The 18,424-nt window shown below is 38.2% G+C and overlaps 1 protein-coding gene across 5 annotated transcripts in view; it reads left to right on the top strand.

Moving 5' to 3' along the window:
* LOC140441291 (uncharacterized) overlaps nucleotides 1-18,424 on the top strand; it is a 345,941-nt gene that overhangs the window by 56,297 nt on the left and 271,220 nt on the right. The window contains exon 1 of one of the 5 annotated variants that reach the window (XM_072531917.1): nucleotides 17,826-17,967. The exons of 3 other annotated variants lie outside the window; for them this stretch is intronic. In XM_072531917.1, the coding sequence (XP_072388018.1) occupies nucleotides 17,939-17,967 (29 nt within the window). In that variant the 5' untranslated portion in view covers nucleotides 17,826-17,938. Of the gene's footprint in view, nucleotides 1-17,825; nucleotides 17,968-18,424 lie in introns of those variants that run through there. One more of the 5 variants, XM_072531916.1, reaches the window with a different exon arrangement.

Raw genomic sequence — 18,424 nt, forward strand, 5'->3', positions numbered from 1 at the left:
AATTTAGGAATTACATGTAATTAGCTTTTCTGACAGGATTTTTACGCATGATTAACGAAAACGAAATTATCTTGATATTTCATAAATTTGATTATTGTGCTAAAGGTCACTAGATTTATTGTAATAAAATATACCAAAAATTTCTTATTTTTATTTCAGAAAATTGTTATCTTTTGGTACATTTTTAGTAAGTTGGTTATTATATACATACAAAAAATGTTTAAAAAATTAATGTAAACATATTCAATATATAAGAATATTGAAATCTAAATTTCGTTATAAATAAACTATATTTTTACCTTATTAAACTGTTTATTCGGGCTGTTGGGCCGTTGTCTTCTGTTGAGATTTGTTCTCGACGTTTCGCCAACACTAGGGGTTGGCATCTTCTGGAGATGTTGATGCTTCGCTTGTAAGCAGAAACTGACGACGCGTTGTACTACGGAGGCAATATTTATAATTCCCACTCGCCTCCCCTCCACTGGTTTCGGCTTGAGGGGGCGTGTCGTTGTTTATAGTAGCTTTTCTATCTCCGTGTTTGGCGGGAAGGGCGTTTGTGGATTTTAATACTGGTATCCATGTTTTGTTGATTTTTAGTCCTTCTTCTATCCTATTGAAATTGTTTGGGTGCTTGTATATTTCCACCGCTTCCCGATATAACCGTGGGTAGTACTGTGAAGTTTTGTCCAGCATCTGTGTTTCTTCAAATAGTATTCGATGTTCTCCGCTTCCCAAAGCGTGTTCGGCAACGGCAGATTTGTCGATATGTCCTAAACGACAATGGCTTTTATGTTCATTTATCCTGGTGTTGGTGTGTCTTTTTGTGGTTCCCACATATACCATTCCACATGTGCATGGTATTCGGTATACTCCGGCCGTTGCTAATGGGTCGCGTTTGTCTTTTACCGATCTTAAACAATCCTTGATCTTCTTTGTAGGTCTGAAGATGGTCTTTATGTTGGCTTTCTTGAGTATTCGCCCAATTCTGTCCGTTACCCCCGATATATAGGGCAAGAACGCTTTCCCTTTACATTCTGTTTCTTCGTCCCTTCTTCTAGATACGTTGTTCATCGCCTTGTGTATTTCTCTTCTGGTGTACCCATTAGAGGTGAGCGCTTTTTCAATATAAAGAAGTTCACTTTGGAGATGTTGTGGTTCACAAATTCTCTTCGCCCTCTCTGCCAAAGTTTTGATGATACCTTGTTTTTGGCTAGGATGATGATTTGAGTTCCTGTTTAGGTATCTGTCTGTGTGTGTAGGTTTTCGATACACTTTATGTCCTAAGTGACCTTCCTTTCGATTTACTAATACATCCAGGAACGCTAGTTGTTGAGCTTTTTCTGTTTCCATCGTAAATTGAATATTTGGATGTAGTGTATTTATATAAGCCAGGAAATCGTTTAGTTTTTCTGCTCCGTGACCCCAAATCACAAAGGTGTCATCAACGTATCTGAACCATACCCTAGGCTTGTATGCTGAGTCCATTATCTTCTTCTCTAAATGCTCCATGAAAAGGTTGGCCACGACCGGGCTTAGTGGGCTTCCCATTGCCACTCCATCCATCTGTTCATAATTTTGGTCTTCCCCTGAAAAGTATGTGGTAGTTAGGCAAATACGGTATAATTCCACCATATCCTTGGAAACTAGTCCCTCAATTAAATTCAGAACGTCTTCTAGGGGGACTCTTGTAAATAGGGAAACCACATCAAAACTAACAAGAATGTCAGATTCCTGCAAAGTTATTCCTTTGATCTTCTCAATAAAATGGGCGGAGTCTTTTACAAAGGCATCGTTTTTTCCTATATGTGGTTGTAAAATATCGGCCAGATGTTTTGCAAGGCTGTAAGACGGAGATCCTATGGAGCTCACAATAGGGCGGAGAGGTACATCGTCTTTGTGTATTTTCGGCAAGCCATACAAGCGTGGTGGGACTGCTTCGCTGTTGCATATTCTTGGCTTTATCTCCTCTGGTATGGACGAAGATTTAATAAGTCTGTTGATTTTCCGTAGGGTGACTGCTGTGGGATCTTTTTTAAGTTTCTTATAAACCGCAGGATCTAGAAGATTTTGTATTTTCGTTTTGTAGTCGGCTGTCTTCATTACGATCGTGGCGTTTCCCTTGTCTGCTGGTAAAATTACAACATCTTTGTCTGCGTTTAACGATTTTATGGCACGTATTTCTTGGTGGCTCAAATTATTTTTCGGTGTCTTAGCTTTATGCAAAATTCTTGCTGATTCTGTCCTTATTTCTTCAGCTGCTTCGATTGGTAAGTTGCGGATCGCAGACTCTATATTAGCGATGATGTCTTCTTTGGGTATAACTTTAGGCACAATCGCAAAATTTTCCCCTTTGGCTAACAATGATGTTTCAGCTGAAGTTAAAACTTTATCTGAAAGATTGACCACTGTTCTTTCTGTGTTTTGTTTTGATTCTACCTCCTTATGTTTGGTTAAGCGTTCGTATTTGTTTTTCTGGCGTTCAGTGTTCCTTTCTAGTTCATTTTCCATTTTTCTGTAACAAATGGATTCAATTTTATTCCAATCTTCATATTTCAACCTGCTGCTCAAAACGTAAAACAAATCTAGAAGCTCCTTGTCAACCTTCGCCAAATTTCGTCTGGTGTCATGTATTCGTTCTCGTAATAGTGCTTTTTCCATGCGTGTATATATTCTATTGGCTTGACTTGTTCTGATGGATCGATTCGTTCGTAAGAAGTTCGGTAGTACCCCGTTGTCTCGACATCGTGATAGAAAAGCTAACGACGCAAGAAGTTGAGCTTTCTTCTTCCGTAGACAATCTAGTCTTCTGTAGTATGTAGTTACCTCCTCCCCGTAGAGGCGACTGATAAATTGCGTTAGGCTTTCACGGCCATCGTCTAACTTATTAAACTGTTTATTCGGGCTGTTGGGCCGTTGTCTTCTGTTGAGATTTGTTCTCGACGTTTCGCCAACACTAGGGGTTGGCATCTTCTGGAGATGTTGATGCTTCGCTTGTAAGCAGAAACTGACGACGCGTTGTACTACGGAGGCAATATTTATAATTCCCACTCGCCTCCCCTCCACTGGTTTCGGCTTGAGGGGGCGTGTCGTTGTTTATAGTAGCTTTTCTATCTCCGTGTTTGGCGGGAAGGGCGTTTGTGGATTTTAATACTGGTATCCATGTTTTGTTGATTTTTAGTCCTTCTTCTATCCTATTGAAATTGTTTGGGTGCTTGTATATTTCCACCGCTTCCCGATATAACCGTGGGTAGTACTGTGAAGTTTTGTCCAGCATCTGTGTTTCTTCAAATAGTATTCGATGTTCTCCGCTTCCCAAAGCGTGTTCGGCAACGGCAGATTTGTCGATATGTCCTAAACGACAATGGCTTTTATGTTCATTTATCCTGGTGTTGGTGTGTCTTTTTGTGGTTCCCACATATACCATTCCACATGTGCATGGTATTCGGTATACTCCGGCCGTTGCTAATGGGTCGCGTTTGTCTTTTACCGATCTTAAACAATCCTTGATCTTCTTTGTAGGTCTGAAGATGGTCTTTATGTTGGCTTTCTTGAGTATTCGCCCAATTCTGTCCGTTACCCCCGATATATAGGGCAAGAACGCTTTCCCTTTACATTCTGTTTCTTCGTCCCTTCTTCTAGATACGTTGTTCATCGCCTTGTGTATTTCTCTTCTGGTGTACCCATTAGAGGTGAGCGCTTTTTCAATATAAAGAAGTTCACTTTGGAGATGTTGTGGTTCACAAATTCTCTTCGCCCTCTCTGCCAAAGTTTTGATGATACCTTGTTTTTGGCTAGGATGATGATTTGAGTTCCTGTTTAGGTATCTGTCTGTGTGTGTAGGTTTTCGATACACTTTATGTCCTAAGTGACCTTCCTTTCGATTTACTAATACATCCAGGAACGCTAGTTGTTGAGCTTTTTCTGTTTCCATCGTAAATTGAATATTTGGATGTAGTGTATTTATATAAGCCAGGAAATCGTTTAGTTTTTCTGCTCCGTGACCCCAAATCACAAAGGTGTCATCAACGTATCTGAACCATACCCTAGGCTTGTATGCTGAGTCCATTATCTTCTTCTCTAAATGCTCCATGAAAAGGTTGGCCACGACCGGGCTTAGTGGGCTTCCCATTGCCACTCCATCCATCTGTTCATAAATTTGGTCTTCCCATGAAAAGTATGTGGTAGTTAGGCAAATACGGTATAATTCCACCATATCCTTGGAAACTAGTCCCTCAATTAAATTCAGAACGTCTTCTAGGGGGACTCTTGTAAATAGGGAAACCACATCAAAACTAACAAGAATGTCAGATTCCTGCAAAGTTATTCCTTTGATCTTCTCAATAAAATGGGCGGAGTCTTTTACAAAGGCATCGTTTTTTCCTATATGTGGTTGTAAAATATCGGCCAGATGTTTTGCAAGGCTGTAAGACGGAGATCCTATGGAGCTCACAATAGGGCGGAGAGGTACATCGTCTTTGTGTATTTTCGGCAAGCCATACAAGCGTGGTGGGACTGCTTCGCTGTTGCATATTCTTGGCTTTATCTCCTCTGGTATGGACGAAGATTTAATAAGTCTGTTGATTTTCCGTAGGGTGACTGCTGTGGGATCTTTTTTAAGTTTCTTATAAACCGCAGGATCTAGAAGATTTTGTATTTTCGTTTTGTAGTCGGCTGTCTTCATTACGATCGTGGCGTTTCCCTTGTCTGCTGGTAAAATTACAACATCTTTGTCTGCGTTTAACGATTTTATGGCACGTATTTCTTGGTGGCTCAAATTATTTTTCGGTGTCTTAGCTTTATGCAAAATTCTTGCTGATTCTGTCCTTATTTCTTCAGCTGCTTCGATTGGTAAGTTGCGGATCGCAGACTCTATATTAGCGATGATGTCTTCTTTGGGTATAACTTTAGGCACAATCGCAAAATTTTCCCCTTTGGCTAACAATGATGTTTCAGCTGAAGTTAAAACTTTATCTGAAAGATTGACCACTGTTCTTTCTGTGTTTTGTTTTGATTCTACCTCCTTATGTTTGGTTAAGCGTTCGTATTTGTTTTTCTGGCGTTCAGTGTTCCTTTCTAGTTCATTTTCCATTTTTCTGTAACAAATGGATTCAATTTTATTCCAATCTTCATATTTCAACCTGCTGCTCAAAACGTAAAACAAATCTAGAAGCTCCTTGTCAACCTTCGCCAAATTTCGTCTGGTGTCATGTATTCGTTCTCGTAATAGTGCTTTTTCCATGCGTGTATATATTCTATTGGCTTGACTTGTTCTGATGGATCGATTCGTTCGTAAGAAGTTCGGTAGTACCCCGTTGTCTCGACATCGTGATAGAAAAGCTAACGACGCAAGAAGTTGAGCTTTCTTCTTCCGTAGACAATCTAGTCTTCTGTAGTATGTAGTTACCTCCTCCCCGTAGAGGCGACTGATAAATTGCGTTAGGCTTTCACGGCCATCGTCTAACTTATTAAACTGTTTATTCGGGCTGTTGGGCCGTTGTCTTCTGTTGAGATTTGTTCTCGACGTTTCGCCAACACTAGGGGTTGGCATCTTCTGGAGATGTTGATGCTTCGCTTGTAAGCAGAAACTGACGACGCGTTGTACTACGGAGGCAATATTTATAATTCCCACTCGCCTCCCCTCCACTGGTTTCGGCTTGAGGGGGCGTGTCGTTGTTTATAGTAGCTTTTCTATCTCCGTGTTTGGCGGGAAGGGCGTTTGTGGATTTTAATACTGGTATCCATGTTTTGTTGATTTTTAGTCCTTCTTCTATCCTATTGAAATTGTTTGGGTGCTTGTATATTTCCACCGCTTCCCGATATAACCGTGGGTAGTACTGTGAAGTTTTGTCCAGCATCTGTGTTTCTTCAAATAGTATTCGATGTTCTCATGGATGATGATTTGAGTTCCTGTTTAGGTATCTGTCTGTGTGTGTAGGTTTTCGATACACTTTATGTCCTAAGTGACCTTCCTTTCGATTTACTAATACATCCAGGAACGCTAGTTGTTGAGCTTTTTCTGTTTCCATCGTAAATTGAATATTTGGATGTAGTGTATTTATATAAGCCAGGAAATCGTTTAGTTTTTCTGCTCCGTGACCCCAAATCACAAAGGTGTCATCAACGTATCTGAACCATACCCTAGGCTTGTATGCTGAGTCCATTATCTTCTTCTCTAAATGCTCCATGAAAAGGTTGGCCACGACCGGGCTTAGTGGGCTTCCCATTGCCACTCCATCCATCTGTTCATAAATTTGGTCTTCCCATGAAAAGTATGTGGTAGTTAGGCAAATACGGTATAATTCCACCATATCCTTGGAAACTAGTCCCTCAATTAAATTCAGAACGTCTTCTAGGGGGACTCTTGTAAATAGGGAAACCACATCAAAACTAACAAGAATGTCAGATTCCTGCAAAGTTATTCCTTTGATCTTCTCAATAAAATGGGCGGAGTCTTTTACAAAGGCATCGTTTTTTCCTATATGTGGTTGTAAAATATCGGCCAGATGTTTTGCAAGGCTGTAAGACGGAGATCCTATGGAGCTCACAATAGGGCGGAGAGGTACATCGTCTTTGTGTATTTTCGGCAAGCCATACAAGCGTGGTGGGACTGCTTCGCTGTTGCATATTCTTGGCTTTATCTCCTCTGGTATGGACGAAGATTTAATAAGTCTGTTGATTTTCCGTAGGGTGACTGCTGTGGGATCTTTTTTAAGTTTCTTATAAACCGCAGGATCTAGAAGATTTTGTATTTTCGTTTTGTAGTCGGCTGTCTTCATTACGATCGTGGCGTTTCCCTTGTCTGCTGGTAAAATTACAACATCTTTGTCTGCGTTTAACGATTTTATGGCACGTATTTCTTGGTGGCTCAAATTATTTTTCGGTGTCTTAGCTTTATGCAAAATTCTTGCTGATTCTGTCCTTATTTCTTCAGCTGCTTCGATTGGTAAGTTGCGGATCGCAGACTCTATATTAGCGATGATGTCTTCTTTGGGTATAACTTTAGGCACAATCGCAAAATTTTCCCCTTTGGCTAACAATGATGTTTCAGCTGAAGTTAAAACTTTATCTGAAAGATTGACCACTGTTCTTTCTGTGTTTTGTTTTGATTCTACCTCCTTATGTTTGGTTAAGCGTTCGTATTTGTTTTTCTGGCGTTCAGTGTTCCTTTCTAGTTCATTTTCCATTTTTCTGTAACAAATGGATTCAATTTTATTCCAATCTTCATATTTCAACCTGCTGCTCAAAACGTAAAACAAATCTAGAAGCTCCTTGTCAACCTTCGCCAAATTTCGTCTGGTGTCATGTATTCGTTCTCGTAATAGTGCTTTTTCCATGCGTGTATATATTCTATTGGCTTGACTTGTTCTGATGGATCGATTCGTTCGTAAGAAGTTCGGTAGTACCCCGTTGTCTCGACATCGTGATAGAAAAGCTAACGACGCAAGAAGTTGAGCTTTCTTCTTCCGTAGACAATCTAGTCTTCTGTAGTATGTAGTTACCTCCTCCCCGTAGAGGCGACTGATAAATTGCGTTAGGCTTTCACGGCCATCGTCTAACTTATTAAACTGTTTATTCGGGCTGTTGGGCCGTTGTCTTCTGTTGAGATTTGTTCTCGACGTTTCGCCAACACTAGGGGTTGGCATCTTCTGGAGATGTTGATGCTTCGCTTGTAAGCAGAAACTGACGACGCGTTGTACTACGGAGGCAATATTTATAATTCCCACTCGCCTCCCCTCCACTGGTTTCGGCTTGAGGGGGCGTGTCGTTGTTTATAGTAGCTTTTCTATCTCCGTGTTTGGCGGGAAGGGCGTTTGTGGATTTTAATACTGGTATCCATGTTTTGTTGATTTTTAGTCCTTCTTCTATCCTATTGAAATTGTTTGGGTGCTTGTATATTTCCACCGCTTCCCGATATAACCGTGGGTAGTACTGTGAAGTTTTGTCCAGCATCTGTGTTTCTTCAAATAGTATTCGATGTTCTCCGCTTCCCAAAGCGTGTTCGGCAACGGCAGATTTGTCGATATGTCCTAAACGACAATGGCTTTTATGTTCATTTATCCTGGTGTTGGTGTGTCTTTTTGTGGTTCCCACATATACCATTCCACATGTGCATGGTATTCGGTATACTCCGGCCGTTGCTAATGGGTCGCGTTTGTCTTTTACCGATCTTAAACAATCCTTGATCTTCTTTGTAGGTCTGAAGATGGTCTTTATGTTGGCTTTCTTGAGTATTCGCCCAATTCTGTCCGTTACCCCCGATATATAGGGCAAGAACGCTTTCCCTTTACATTCTGTTTCTTCGTCCCTTCTTCTAGATACGTTGTTCATCGCCTTGTGTATTTCTCTTCTGGTGTACCCATTAGAGGTGAGCGCTTTTTCAATATAAAGAAGTTCACTTTGGAGATGTTGTGGTTCACAAATTCTCTTCGCCCTCTCTGCCAAAGTTTTGATGATACCTTGTTTTTGGCTAGGATGATGATTTGAGTTCCTGTTTAGGTATCTGTCTGTGTGTGTAGGTTTTCGATACACTTTATGTCCTAAGTGACCTTCCTTTCGATTTACTAATACATCCAGGAACGCTAGTTGTTGAGCTTTTTCTGTTTCCATCGTAAATTGAATATTTGGATGTAGTGTATTTATATAAGCCAGGAAATCGTTTAGTTTTTCTGCTCCGTGACCCCAAATCACAAAGGTGTCATCAACGTATCTGAACCATACCCTAGGCTTGTATGCTGAGTCCATTATCTTCTTCTCTAAATGCTCCATGAAAAGGTTGGCCACGACCGGGCTTAGTGGGCTTCCCATTGCCACTCCATCCATCTGTTCATAAATTTGGTCTTCCCATGAAAAGTATGTGGTAGTTAGGCAAATACGGTATAATTCCACCATATCCTTGGAAACTAGTCCCTCAATTAAATTCAGAACGTCTTCTAGGGGGACTCTTGTAAATAGGGAAACCACATCAAAACTAACAAGAATGTCAGATTCCTGCAAAGTTATTCCTTTGATCTTCTCAATAAAATGGGCGGAGTCTTTTACAAAGGCATCGTTTTTTCCTATATGTGGTTGTAAAATATCGGCCAGATGTTTTGCAAGGCTGTAAGACGGAGATCCTATGGAGCTCACAATAGGGCGGAGAGGTACATCGTCTTTGTGTATTTTCGGCAAGCCATACAAGCGTGGTGGGACTGCTTCGCTGTTGCATATTCTTGGCTTTATCTCCTCTGGTATGGACGAAGATTTAATAAGTCTGTTGATTTTCCGTAGGGTGACTGCTGTGGGATCTTTTTTAAGTTTCTTATAAACCGCAGGATCTAGAAGATTTTGTATTTTCGTTTTGTAGTCGGCTGTCTTCATTACGATCGTGGCGTTTCCCTTGTCTGCTGGTAAAATTACAACATCTTTGTCTGCGTTTAACGATTTTATGGCACGTAACAGAAAAAGCTCAACAACTAGCGTTCCTGGATGTATTAGTAAATCGAAAGGAAGGTCACTTAGGACATAAAGTGTATCGAAAACCTACACACACAGACAGATACCTAAACAGGAACTCAAATCATCATCCTAGCCAAAAACAAGGTATCATCAAAACTTTGGCAGAGAGGGCGAAGAGAATTTGTGAACCACAACATCTCCAAAGTGAACTTCTTTATATTGAAAAAGCGCTCACCTCTAATGGGTACACCAGAAGAGAAATACACAAGGCGATGAACAACGTATCTAGAAGAAGGGACGAAGAAACAGAATGTAAAGGGAAAGCGTTCTTGCCCTATATATCGGGGGTAACGGACAGAATTGGGCGAATACTCAAGAAAGCCAACATAAAGACCATCTTCAGACCTACAAAGAAGATCAAGGATTGTTTAAGATCGGTAAAAGACAAACGCGACCCATTAGCAACGGCCGGAGTATACCGAATACCATGCACATGTGGAATGGTATATGTGGGAACCACAAAAAGACACACCAACACCAGGATAAATGAACATAAAAGCCATTGTCGTTTAGGACATATCGACAAATCTGCCGTTGCCGAACACGCTTTGGGAAGCGGAGAACATCGAATACTATTTGAAGAAACACAGATGCTGGACAAAACTTCACAGTACTACCCACGGTTATATCGGGAAGCGGTGGAAATATACAAGCACCCAAACAATTTCAATAGGATAGAAGAAGGACTAAAAATCAACAAAACATGGATACCAGTATTAAAATCCACAAACGCCCTTCCCGCCAAACACGGAGATAGAAAAGCTACTATAAACAACGACACGCCCCCTCAAGCCGAAACCAGTGGAGGGGAGGCGAGTGGGAATTATAAATATTGCCTCCGTAGTACAACGCGTCGTCAGTTTCTGCTTACAAGCGAAGCATCAACATCTCCAGAAGATGCCAACCCCTAGTGTTGGCGAAACGTCGAGAACAAATCTCAACAGAAGACAACGGCCCAACAGCCCGAATAAACAGTTTAATAAGTTAGACGATGGCCGTGAAAGCCTAACGCAATTTATCAGTCGCCTCTACGGGGAGGAGGTAACTACATACTACAGAAGACTAGATTGTCTACGGAAGAAGAAAGCTCAACTTCTTGCGTCGTTAGCTTTTCTATCACGATGTCGAGACAACGGGGTACTACCGAACTTCTTACGAACGAATCGATCCATCAGAACAAGTCAAGCCAATAGAATATATACACGCATGGAAAAAGCACTATTACGAGAACGAATACATGACACCAGACGAAATTTGGCGAAGGTTGACAAGGAGCTTCTAGATTTGTTTTACGTTTTGAGCAGCAGGTTGAAATATGAAGATTGGAATAAAATTGAATCCATTTGTTACAGAAAAATGGAAAATGAACTAGAAAGGAACACTGAACGCCAGAAAAACAAATACGAACGCTTAACCAAACATAAGGAGGTAGAATCAAAACAAAACACAGAAAGAACAGTGGTCAATCTTTCAGATAAAGTTTTAACTTCAGCTGAAACATCATTGTTAGCCAAAGGGGGAAATTTTGCGATTGTGCCTAAAGTTATACCCAAAGAAGACATCATCGCTAATATAGAGTCTGCGATCCGCAACTTACCAATCGAAGCAGCTGAAGAAATAAGGACAGAATCAGCAAGAATTTTGCATAAAGCTAAGACACCGAAAAATAATTTGAGCCACCAAGAAATACGTGACATAAAATCGTTAAACGCAGACAAAGATGTTGTAATTTGACCAGCAGACAAGGAAAACGCCACGATCGTAATGAAGACAGCCGACTACAAAACGAAAATACAAAATCTTCTAGATCCTGCGGTTTATAAGAAACTTAAAAAAGATCCCACAGCAGTCACCCTACGGAAAATCAACAGACTTATTAAATCTTCGTCCATACCAGAGGAGATAAAGCCAAGAATATGCAACAGCGAAGCAGTCCCACCACGCTTGTATGGCTTGCCGAAAATACACAAAGACGATGTACCTCTCCGCCCTATTGTGAGCTCCATAGGATCTCCGTCTTACAGCCTTGCAAAACATCTGGCCGATATTTTACAACCACATATAGGAAAAAACGATGCCTTTGTAAAAGACTCCGCCCATTTTATTGAGAAGATCAAAGGAATAACTTTGCAGGAATCTGACATTCTTGTTAGTTTTGATGTGGTTTCCCTATTTACAAGAGTCCCCCTAGAAGACGTTCTGAATTTAATTGAGGGACTAGTTTCCAAGGATATGGTGGAATTATACCGTATTTGCCTAACTACCACATACTTTTCATGGGAAGACCAAATTTATGAACAGATGGATGGAGTGGCAATGGGAAGCCCACTAAGCCCGGTCGTGGCCAACCTTTTCATGGAGCATTTAGAGAAGAAGATAATGGACTCAGCATACAAGCCTAGGGTATGGTTCAGATACGTTGATGACACCTTTGTGATTTGGGGTCACGGAGCAGAAAAACTAAACGATTTCCTGGCTTATATAAATACACTACATCCAAATATTCAATTTACGATGGAAACAGAAAAAGCTCAACAACTAGCGTTCCTGGATGTATTAGTAAATCGAAAGGAAGGTCACTTAGGACATAAAGTGTATCGAAAACCTACACACACAGACAGATACCTAAACAGGAACTCAAATCATCATCCTAGCCAAAAACAAGGTATCATCAAAACTTTGGCAGAGAGGGCGAAGAGAATTTGTGAACCACAACATCTCCAAAGTGAACTTCTTTATATTGAAAAAGCGCTCACCTCTAATGGGTACACCAGAAGAGAAATACACAAGGCGATGAACAACGTATCTAGAAGAAGGGACGAAGAAACAGAATGTAAAGGGAAAGCGTTCTTGCCCTATATATCGGGGGTAACGGACAGAATTGGGCGAATACTCAAGAAAGCCAACATAAAGACCATCTTCAGACCTACAAAGAAGATCAAGGATTGTTTAAGATCGGTAAAAGACAAACGCGACCCATTAGCAACGGCCGGAGTATACCGAATACCATGCACATGTGGAATGGTATATGTGGGAACCACAAAAAGACACACCAACACCAGGATAAATGAACATAAAAGCCATTGTCGTTTAGGACATATCGACAAATCTGCCGTTGCCGAACACGCTTTGGGAAGCGGAGAACATCGAATACTATTTGAAGAAACACAGATGCTGGACAAAACTTCACAGTACTACCCACGGTTATATCGGGAAGCGGTGGAAATATACAAGCACCCAAACAATTTCAATAGGATAGAAGAAGGACTAAAAATCAACAAAACATGGATACCAGTATTAAAATCCACAAACGCCCTTCCCGCCAAACACGGAGATAGAAAAGCTACTATAAACAACGACACGCCCCCTCAAGCCGAAACCAGTGGAGGGGAGGCGAGTGGGAATTATAAATATTGCCTCCGTAGTACAACGCGTCGTCAGTTTCTGCTTACAAGCGAAGCATCAACATCTCCAGAAGATGCCAACCCCTAGTGTTGGCGAAACGTCGAGAACAAATCTCAACAGAAGACAACGGCCCAACAGCCCGAATAAACAGTTTAATAAGTTAGACGATGGCCGTGAAAGCCTAACGCAATTTATATTTTTACCTGTTACTTTAAATGTTTGCGTTTTGATAGCTTCTAAAGTAATCCCTTTAGAATTTCTGATATCACGGATCTACACTATTTTCCACTATGTACAATCGTTACTGACATTACTGACGAAATAGTTACGCTACTGACAGTAAGCCAGAATAATGTTTACAAGTGTAAGTGTAACCAAATTCGGTTTGTGCGCTGGTTCTTTAGATTTGACGTCCACTGTACAAGGTTGGGGCTCCAGATATAATCTTCCTACGCTGTAAAATATTCAGAATTTAAATTTTTGAATGAAAATCAATTGCTATTAGTCTACAAGCTTATGGGAGATTTTTAATGGGTTATTTGACCCAGCATGAATCACATATAAAACAATACTATTCTCCGTTCATAAATTGTTGAGAGCACGAAATGTGCCTCAAACTCATAAAACGGTCGTAAATCATAGGCGTTCCTGAGGTGTTTATTCATTAAATAATAATATAATATTTTTTAATACTGTTATATATATAATATTAATAATATTTTAATACTAATATATTTAGCAAAAAAACAATTAAAACTTTCACGGCTAATGTGATGTAATTATATTATATTAATAAAAATAAGAATTTAACCATTAACAATTTTGTAAATAAGAATACCTTATCTCTTTGGATATTTCAATACTAATCTTCGCGTTTAATCACTTTACTAGAAAACCTGCCTCGTTTGTTCAGTTTATATTCGAAACTTAACTTAAAAGGGTGAAGTTATTACGAACGAAAACAATTTTTTTGTTTAGTATGTTTTTGATCGCATGTAATTTACGGCTCGTCGGTGTGTCCGCGTCTACGGCAGTAATTAGCGTCTCGAATATTTCTTTTGCGAATTATATGCAGTGCGTGAGTGATTTTTTATTCCATATACCTACGAACATATACGTACCTTTCGCTCGTGCTCGTTTTGTTGAATTGTTTGTGATGGCTTCATCATCAACATCATCAAGTTTTACACCGGTACTGTTGCGTACAGTCAGTAAGTCTGTCTATTCACCAAGAGAGAAGACTATTGTCCTGAATGTTCACGATGCTCTGGTTTCTCAGAATCCCACAAACACTGTTCGCAACATAGTCGAAAGTTGTGTCAACATGACTGACGTAGGAGAGTCAACTATATATAGGTTCCTATCAGAAAGAAAAAAACACGGTATAGCTAACCCAAACACAAACGAACACTTAAAGAGAGGGAAAAAGCCTATTGAAATTGATGACTTTGCCAAAAATGGTATTCGAAGGAAAATTCATGGATTTTTTTTCAAAAAAAAAATACCAAACCTAAACAAAATTTTACAAGAAGTTAGAGACGACCCGGATTTGCCTCATATCGGACGAACTAAATTGTGGCAAGTTTTAAAAGAATTAAATTTCCGGTGGGAGAAATCAGACCGAAAATCACTTTGGCAGTGAAAAAGGATTTGTTAAGCATGGTTTGTTGGAATTTCAGTCCAAAAGCACAAAAGACTATCACGAGGAGATGACAGCTGATGTTTTCGAAGAGTATTTTGAGCAGATGATTTGAACACATACCACCAAATTCAATTATAGTATTAGATAATGCACCTTATCATTCACGACTAGTAGAAAGACTTCCAACGACTGCGTGGAAGAAACAGGATATTCTTGACTGGCTGCGGAATAAGTATCTGCCTTACGAAGATGGAATGGTAAAAGCAGAACTTCTAAAAATTGCCCGGCAACACAAATCTAAGTTTAAGGAATACGTAGTTGACAAAATGGTGGAAAGGCGAAACATTACAGTCCTTAGACTTCCACCCTACCACTGCGAAATAAATCCAATTGAACTCATTTGGGCACAAATGAAAAGTTATGTGGCTAGAAAAAATACGTTATTTAACATACAAGCTGTACGTGAATTGTTATACGAGTCTTTACAACATATTACAGAACAAAACTGGAAAGATGCAGTAAGGCATGTAATAGAAGAACAAAAATGTGGGATCTTGATAACATAATTGATGCGACCGTAGAGACACGACCGCTAATTATTAACCCTCAAGATGACTCGGATTCCGAAGTTGATCCTATTTATTTTGAATTTGAATAGTTTTCTAATCGTAATTATATAAGGTAAGTAATAATAGTTGTAATCGTAAGGTATTAAAGGGGAAAGGCGCAAAATGTCGCCTGTCAAAATGTTCAATGTGTTTTAAATGTATCCATTTTTTTTTCAAATCTTGAGAAAACTAAACAGCATTTTTGAAAAATTTAAAGGCAGAATGAAATATTTTTTAGAATAAATAAAAAGTTTCTTTTGCATGCAATATTTTCAATTAAAAATTATACTATATTTTCTCTTTTATTTTCACCCCTGTTACATAACATATTAAAATAAACATTGTAGAAGTTTTCAGGGACTTTCTGCCCTGAGTAATAATGTAATCTTTCATTCTGCGTTTAAATTTTTCAAAAATATTTATTAGTTTTCTCCGGATTCGAAAATAATGGATACATTTAAAACACATTGGAAATTTTGCCAGACGGCATTTGGCGCCTTTTTCCTTAATTAAATAAATGTATTTTTTACAAATGGCAAGAAACTTTTTATTTTTGAATAAAATAAATAAGTTTTATTAAAAAATACAATTTACATAAGTACAATTTAAAAAATATATTTATTTAGTTCAAATAAATGTTTCAATCATATACTCTACGACACTGGTCGTTCATTTCTAACCATTCAAAATACCCCCGTAATAGGATTATAAGGTATTGTATTTGTATTCCTTCAGATATAAGGTGGGTTAGTCGAAAACGTCTTAAACCGTCAGTTTTAGGTTGGTTTTTACTATTATATCGTATTACCTATCCTCTCTGTATTTCAGTTTTCTAATTAGGGTTAAACTTGTAGTGAGCTATCAACAAATTGTGAACCGTGTATACAGTATGTAATAACAAATTTAGAAAATATGCCGTCAATTACCGTCAATCAGGTAAGATAAACTTACCACTCAAGGGGACTTTTTTTGGCCAAACATTATTGTACGATACAACATTTACAACTTAGGCAGGTAATACAAAAATAATGACCTTGGACCTAATGCTGTACAAACATATTGGTACCCGAAGCAGGGAAAATTTTTTATTTTCGAAAAATTTTTTCCCAAAAACTTTTTCCCAAAAACTTTTTCCCCATTTTCGGTAATTTGACACAGTACGACAGTAATACACAGAGTTTAGAATCGGTATATAGTGTTGTTTTTATTAATTCTAATTTATTTTTCTTATTTTAATTTACTAAAACACGATAATTTATATCAGTTTATTAAACCACTGTACAATAATTTATTTGACTAATAATTACATGATTTATCTATCGGACGTTACCGCGAGAATTTAAACGCGAGCGCGGGCTTCTTTTCTTGACTCACTGTTTTCTCCAAAAAGGTCCTGTTATATACCCAGTATCGTTAGACTAGAAAAGTCGATGGCCCTCTCGACTAGACAGAGCGGCGATATGGTCTCTCAAAACTGGTATGTTTATACTGCTCGTCTCCAGAAAATTCGAATTGTTGTTTTTATAACGGAGGGGGACCAATCGTATGTCGGGTAGGCATTACCTAGAAAATACGTGAATGAATGAGAATATTAGTAATAAATATATTTACGGTTTTGGGTCAGAATTTATTGTAACAATAGATTACCTTGTCTTTGAGATAGATTCAAGTGCTCTCAGTGTCACCCTATCGGTTCCAAAGAAAGAGCTTCTTCTAGGTTTTGTTGGTTATTATGTATATGTTGGTAAGTTATTGATTTTTTGATGGATTTAGAGACATGGGTCTCTAAAGTCGAACGTTCAATACCAGGAGTTGATCGCATTACGATAGGGTATGTTTTACAGTTGATGGCCGACGACGTCCATCTTGATCTTATTAGGATGTAGTCTATTTGATTTCTTGTTCGTCCATCTGGGCTGCGCTATGTGTATAATCTCGGTGGATGTTGTTGATAGAACGTGTTTGTAATTGTAAGATGTTGTTTTTCACAGGACTCCACTAGATGGTCGCCATTCTCATTTCTCTGTCCCAGTCCATTATTGCCCAACACTCTAATATTTTCATTAGATGAGTCTACTTTGGCGTTAAAACCTCCTAAAATTATGATTATGATGAAAAAAAAAAACAATTCCTTTTAGACGGCCATAGAACCTGTTGATGTCTTCTTCTTGTGCAGCTGTTGAATAGTATATATATATATATATATATATATATATATATATATATATATATATATATATATATATATAAGCGGGGATCCTACAGCTTCTGCAGCTTCCCGCATTTCGATCGCCATCTTTTTCTATCTCTCCAGGTGTCTTCATCAATGGCTCTATCTTTCATGGTTTGTTGAATAGTGAATATGAATAAAATAATGAATAAAAAGCAGCTGAGATATAAAAAAATGGTAAATGAAATAGTTTCAAAAATCCAGAAAGAATAAATTTAAAAATAATTTTATTGATTTTTATCTATCATTCTGCATTCATCCTCACTTATTTGCGATAATTAAAAATTTAAGTCTGAGATATTATCTCTTTTAAATTAACATGTTGATTTTCTAAATCTCTTATCTACGCATTAAACATTATTAATTAGAAAATTAGATAAAATGGTAAATCATGAAATGTCAAGCTACACAATTTTTTTATCTGTGTACTAATGCTTCTGTTGATTCTTGGTTGTTTTTAGTCATATGTTCAATGCCGAGAGATAATGTATACCGTTTCGTCGCAAATATTTAAAGTAACTACATAAAATGGGTTAAAAAATTGGACAAGTTAATGCAATGGCTTTGAATGTTCTTCCAAAAATTTTGTAAGTCAATTTTCTATCTATTAACATAGGTTTTAGAAAATTATCGCGTACTTATGTATATGCATACTCAAGTTGCCATCTTCTACTAAAACTGTGGCTCTTTCACCTAACACTTATCTTTTTCAATTTATAATTTGTGGTAGGTTTCTTTCTACTATTTTTCTCCAATAATCTCGGTTAACAAGGTCCTCTTCTCTGCCCTCTTATATATAATATAGTTATGTGTAATATTGAGGTTCCTCAATGTATGGATCAAATTTTTTACTCCGAGATATAATTTTATCATCTCATTCTTATATTTTATGGTTTGTACCTTGCTCAATTTTTAGTAGATACTTAATAAACCTTTTATTTATATTTAATTTCTATATATATATATATATATATATATATATATATATATATATATATATATATATATATATATATATATATATTATATATATCTATATATTAA

The sequence above is a fragment of the Diabrotica undecimpunctata genome, chromosome 5, assembly GCF_040954645.1.
Source record: "Diabrotica undecimpunctata isolate CICGRU chromosome 5, icDiaUnde3, whole genome shotgun sequence".
Classification (NCBI taxonomy): domain Eukaryota; kingdom Metazoa; phylum Arthropoda; class Insecta; order Coleoptera; family Chrysomelidae; genus Diabrotica; species Diabrotica undecimpunctata.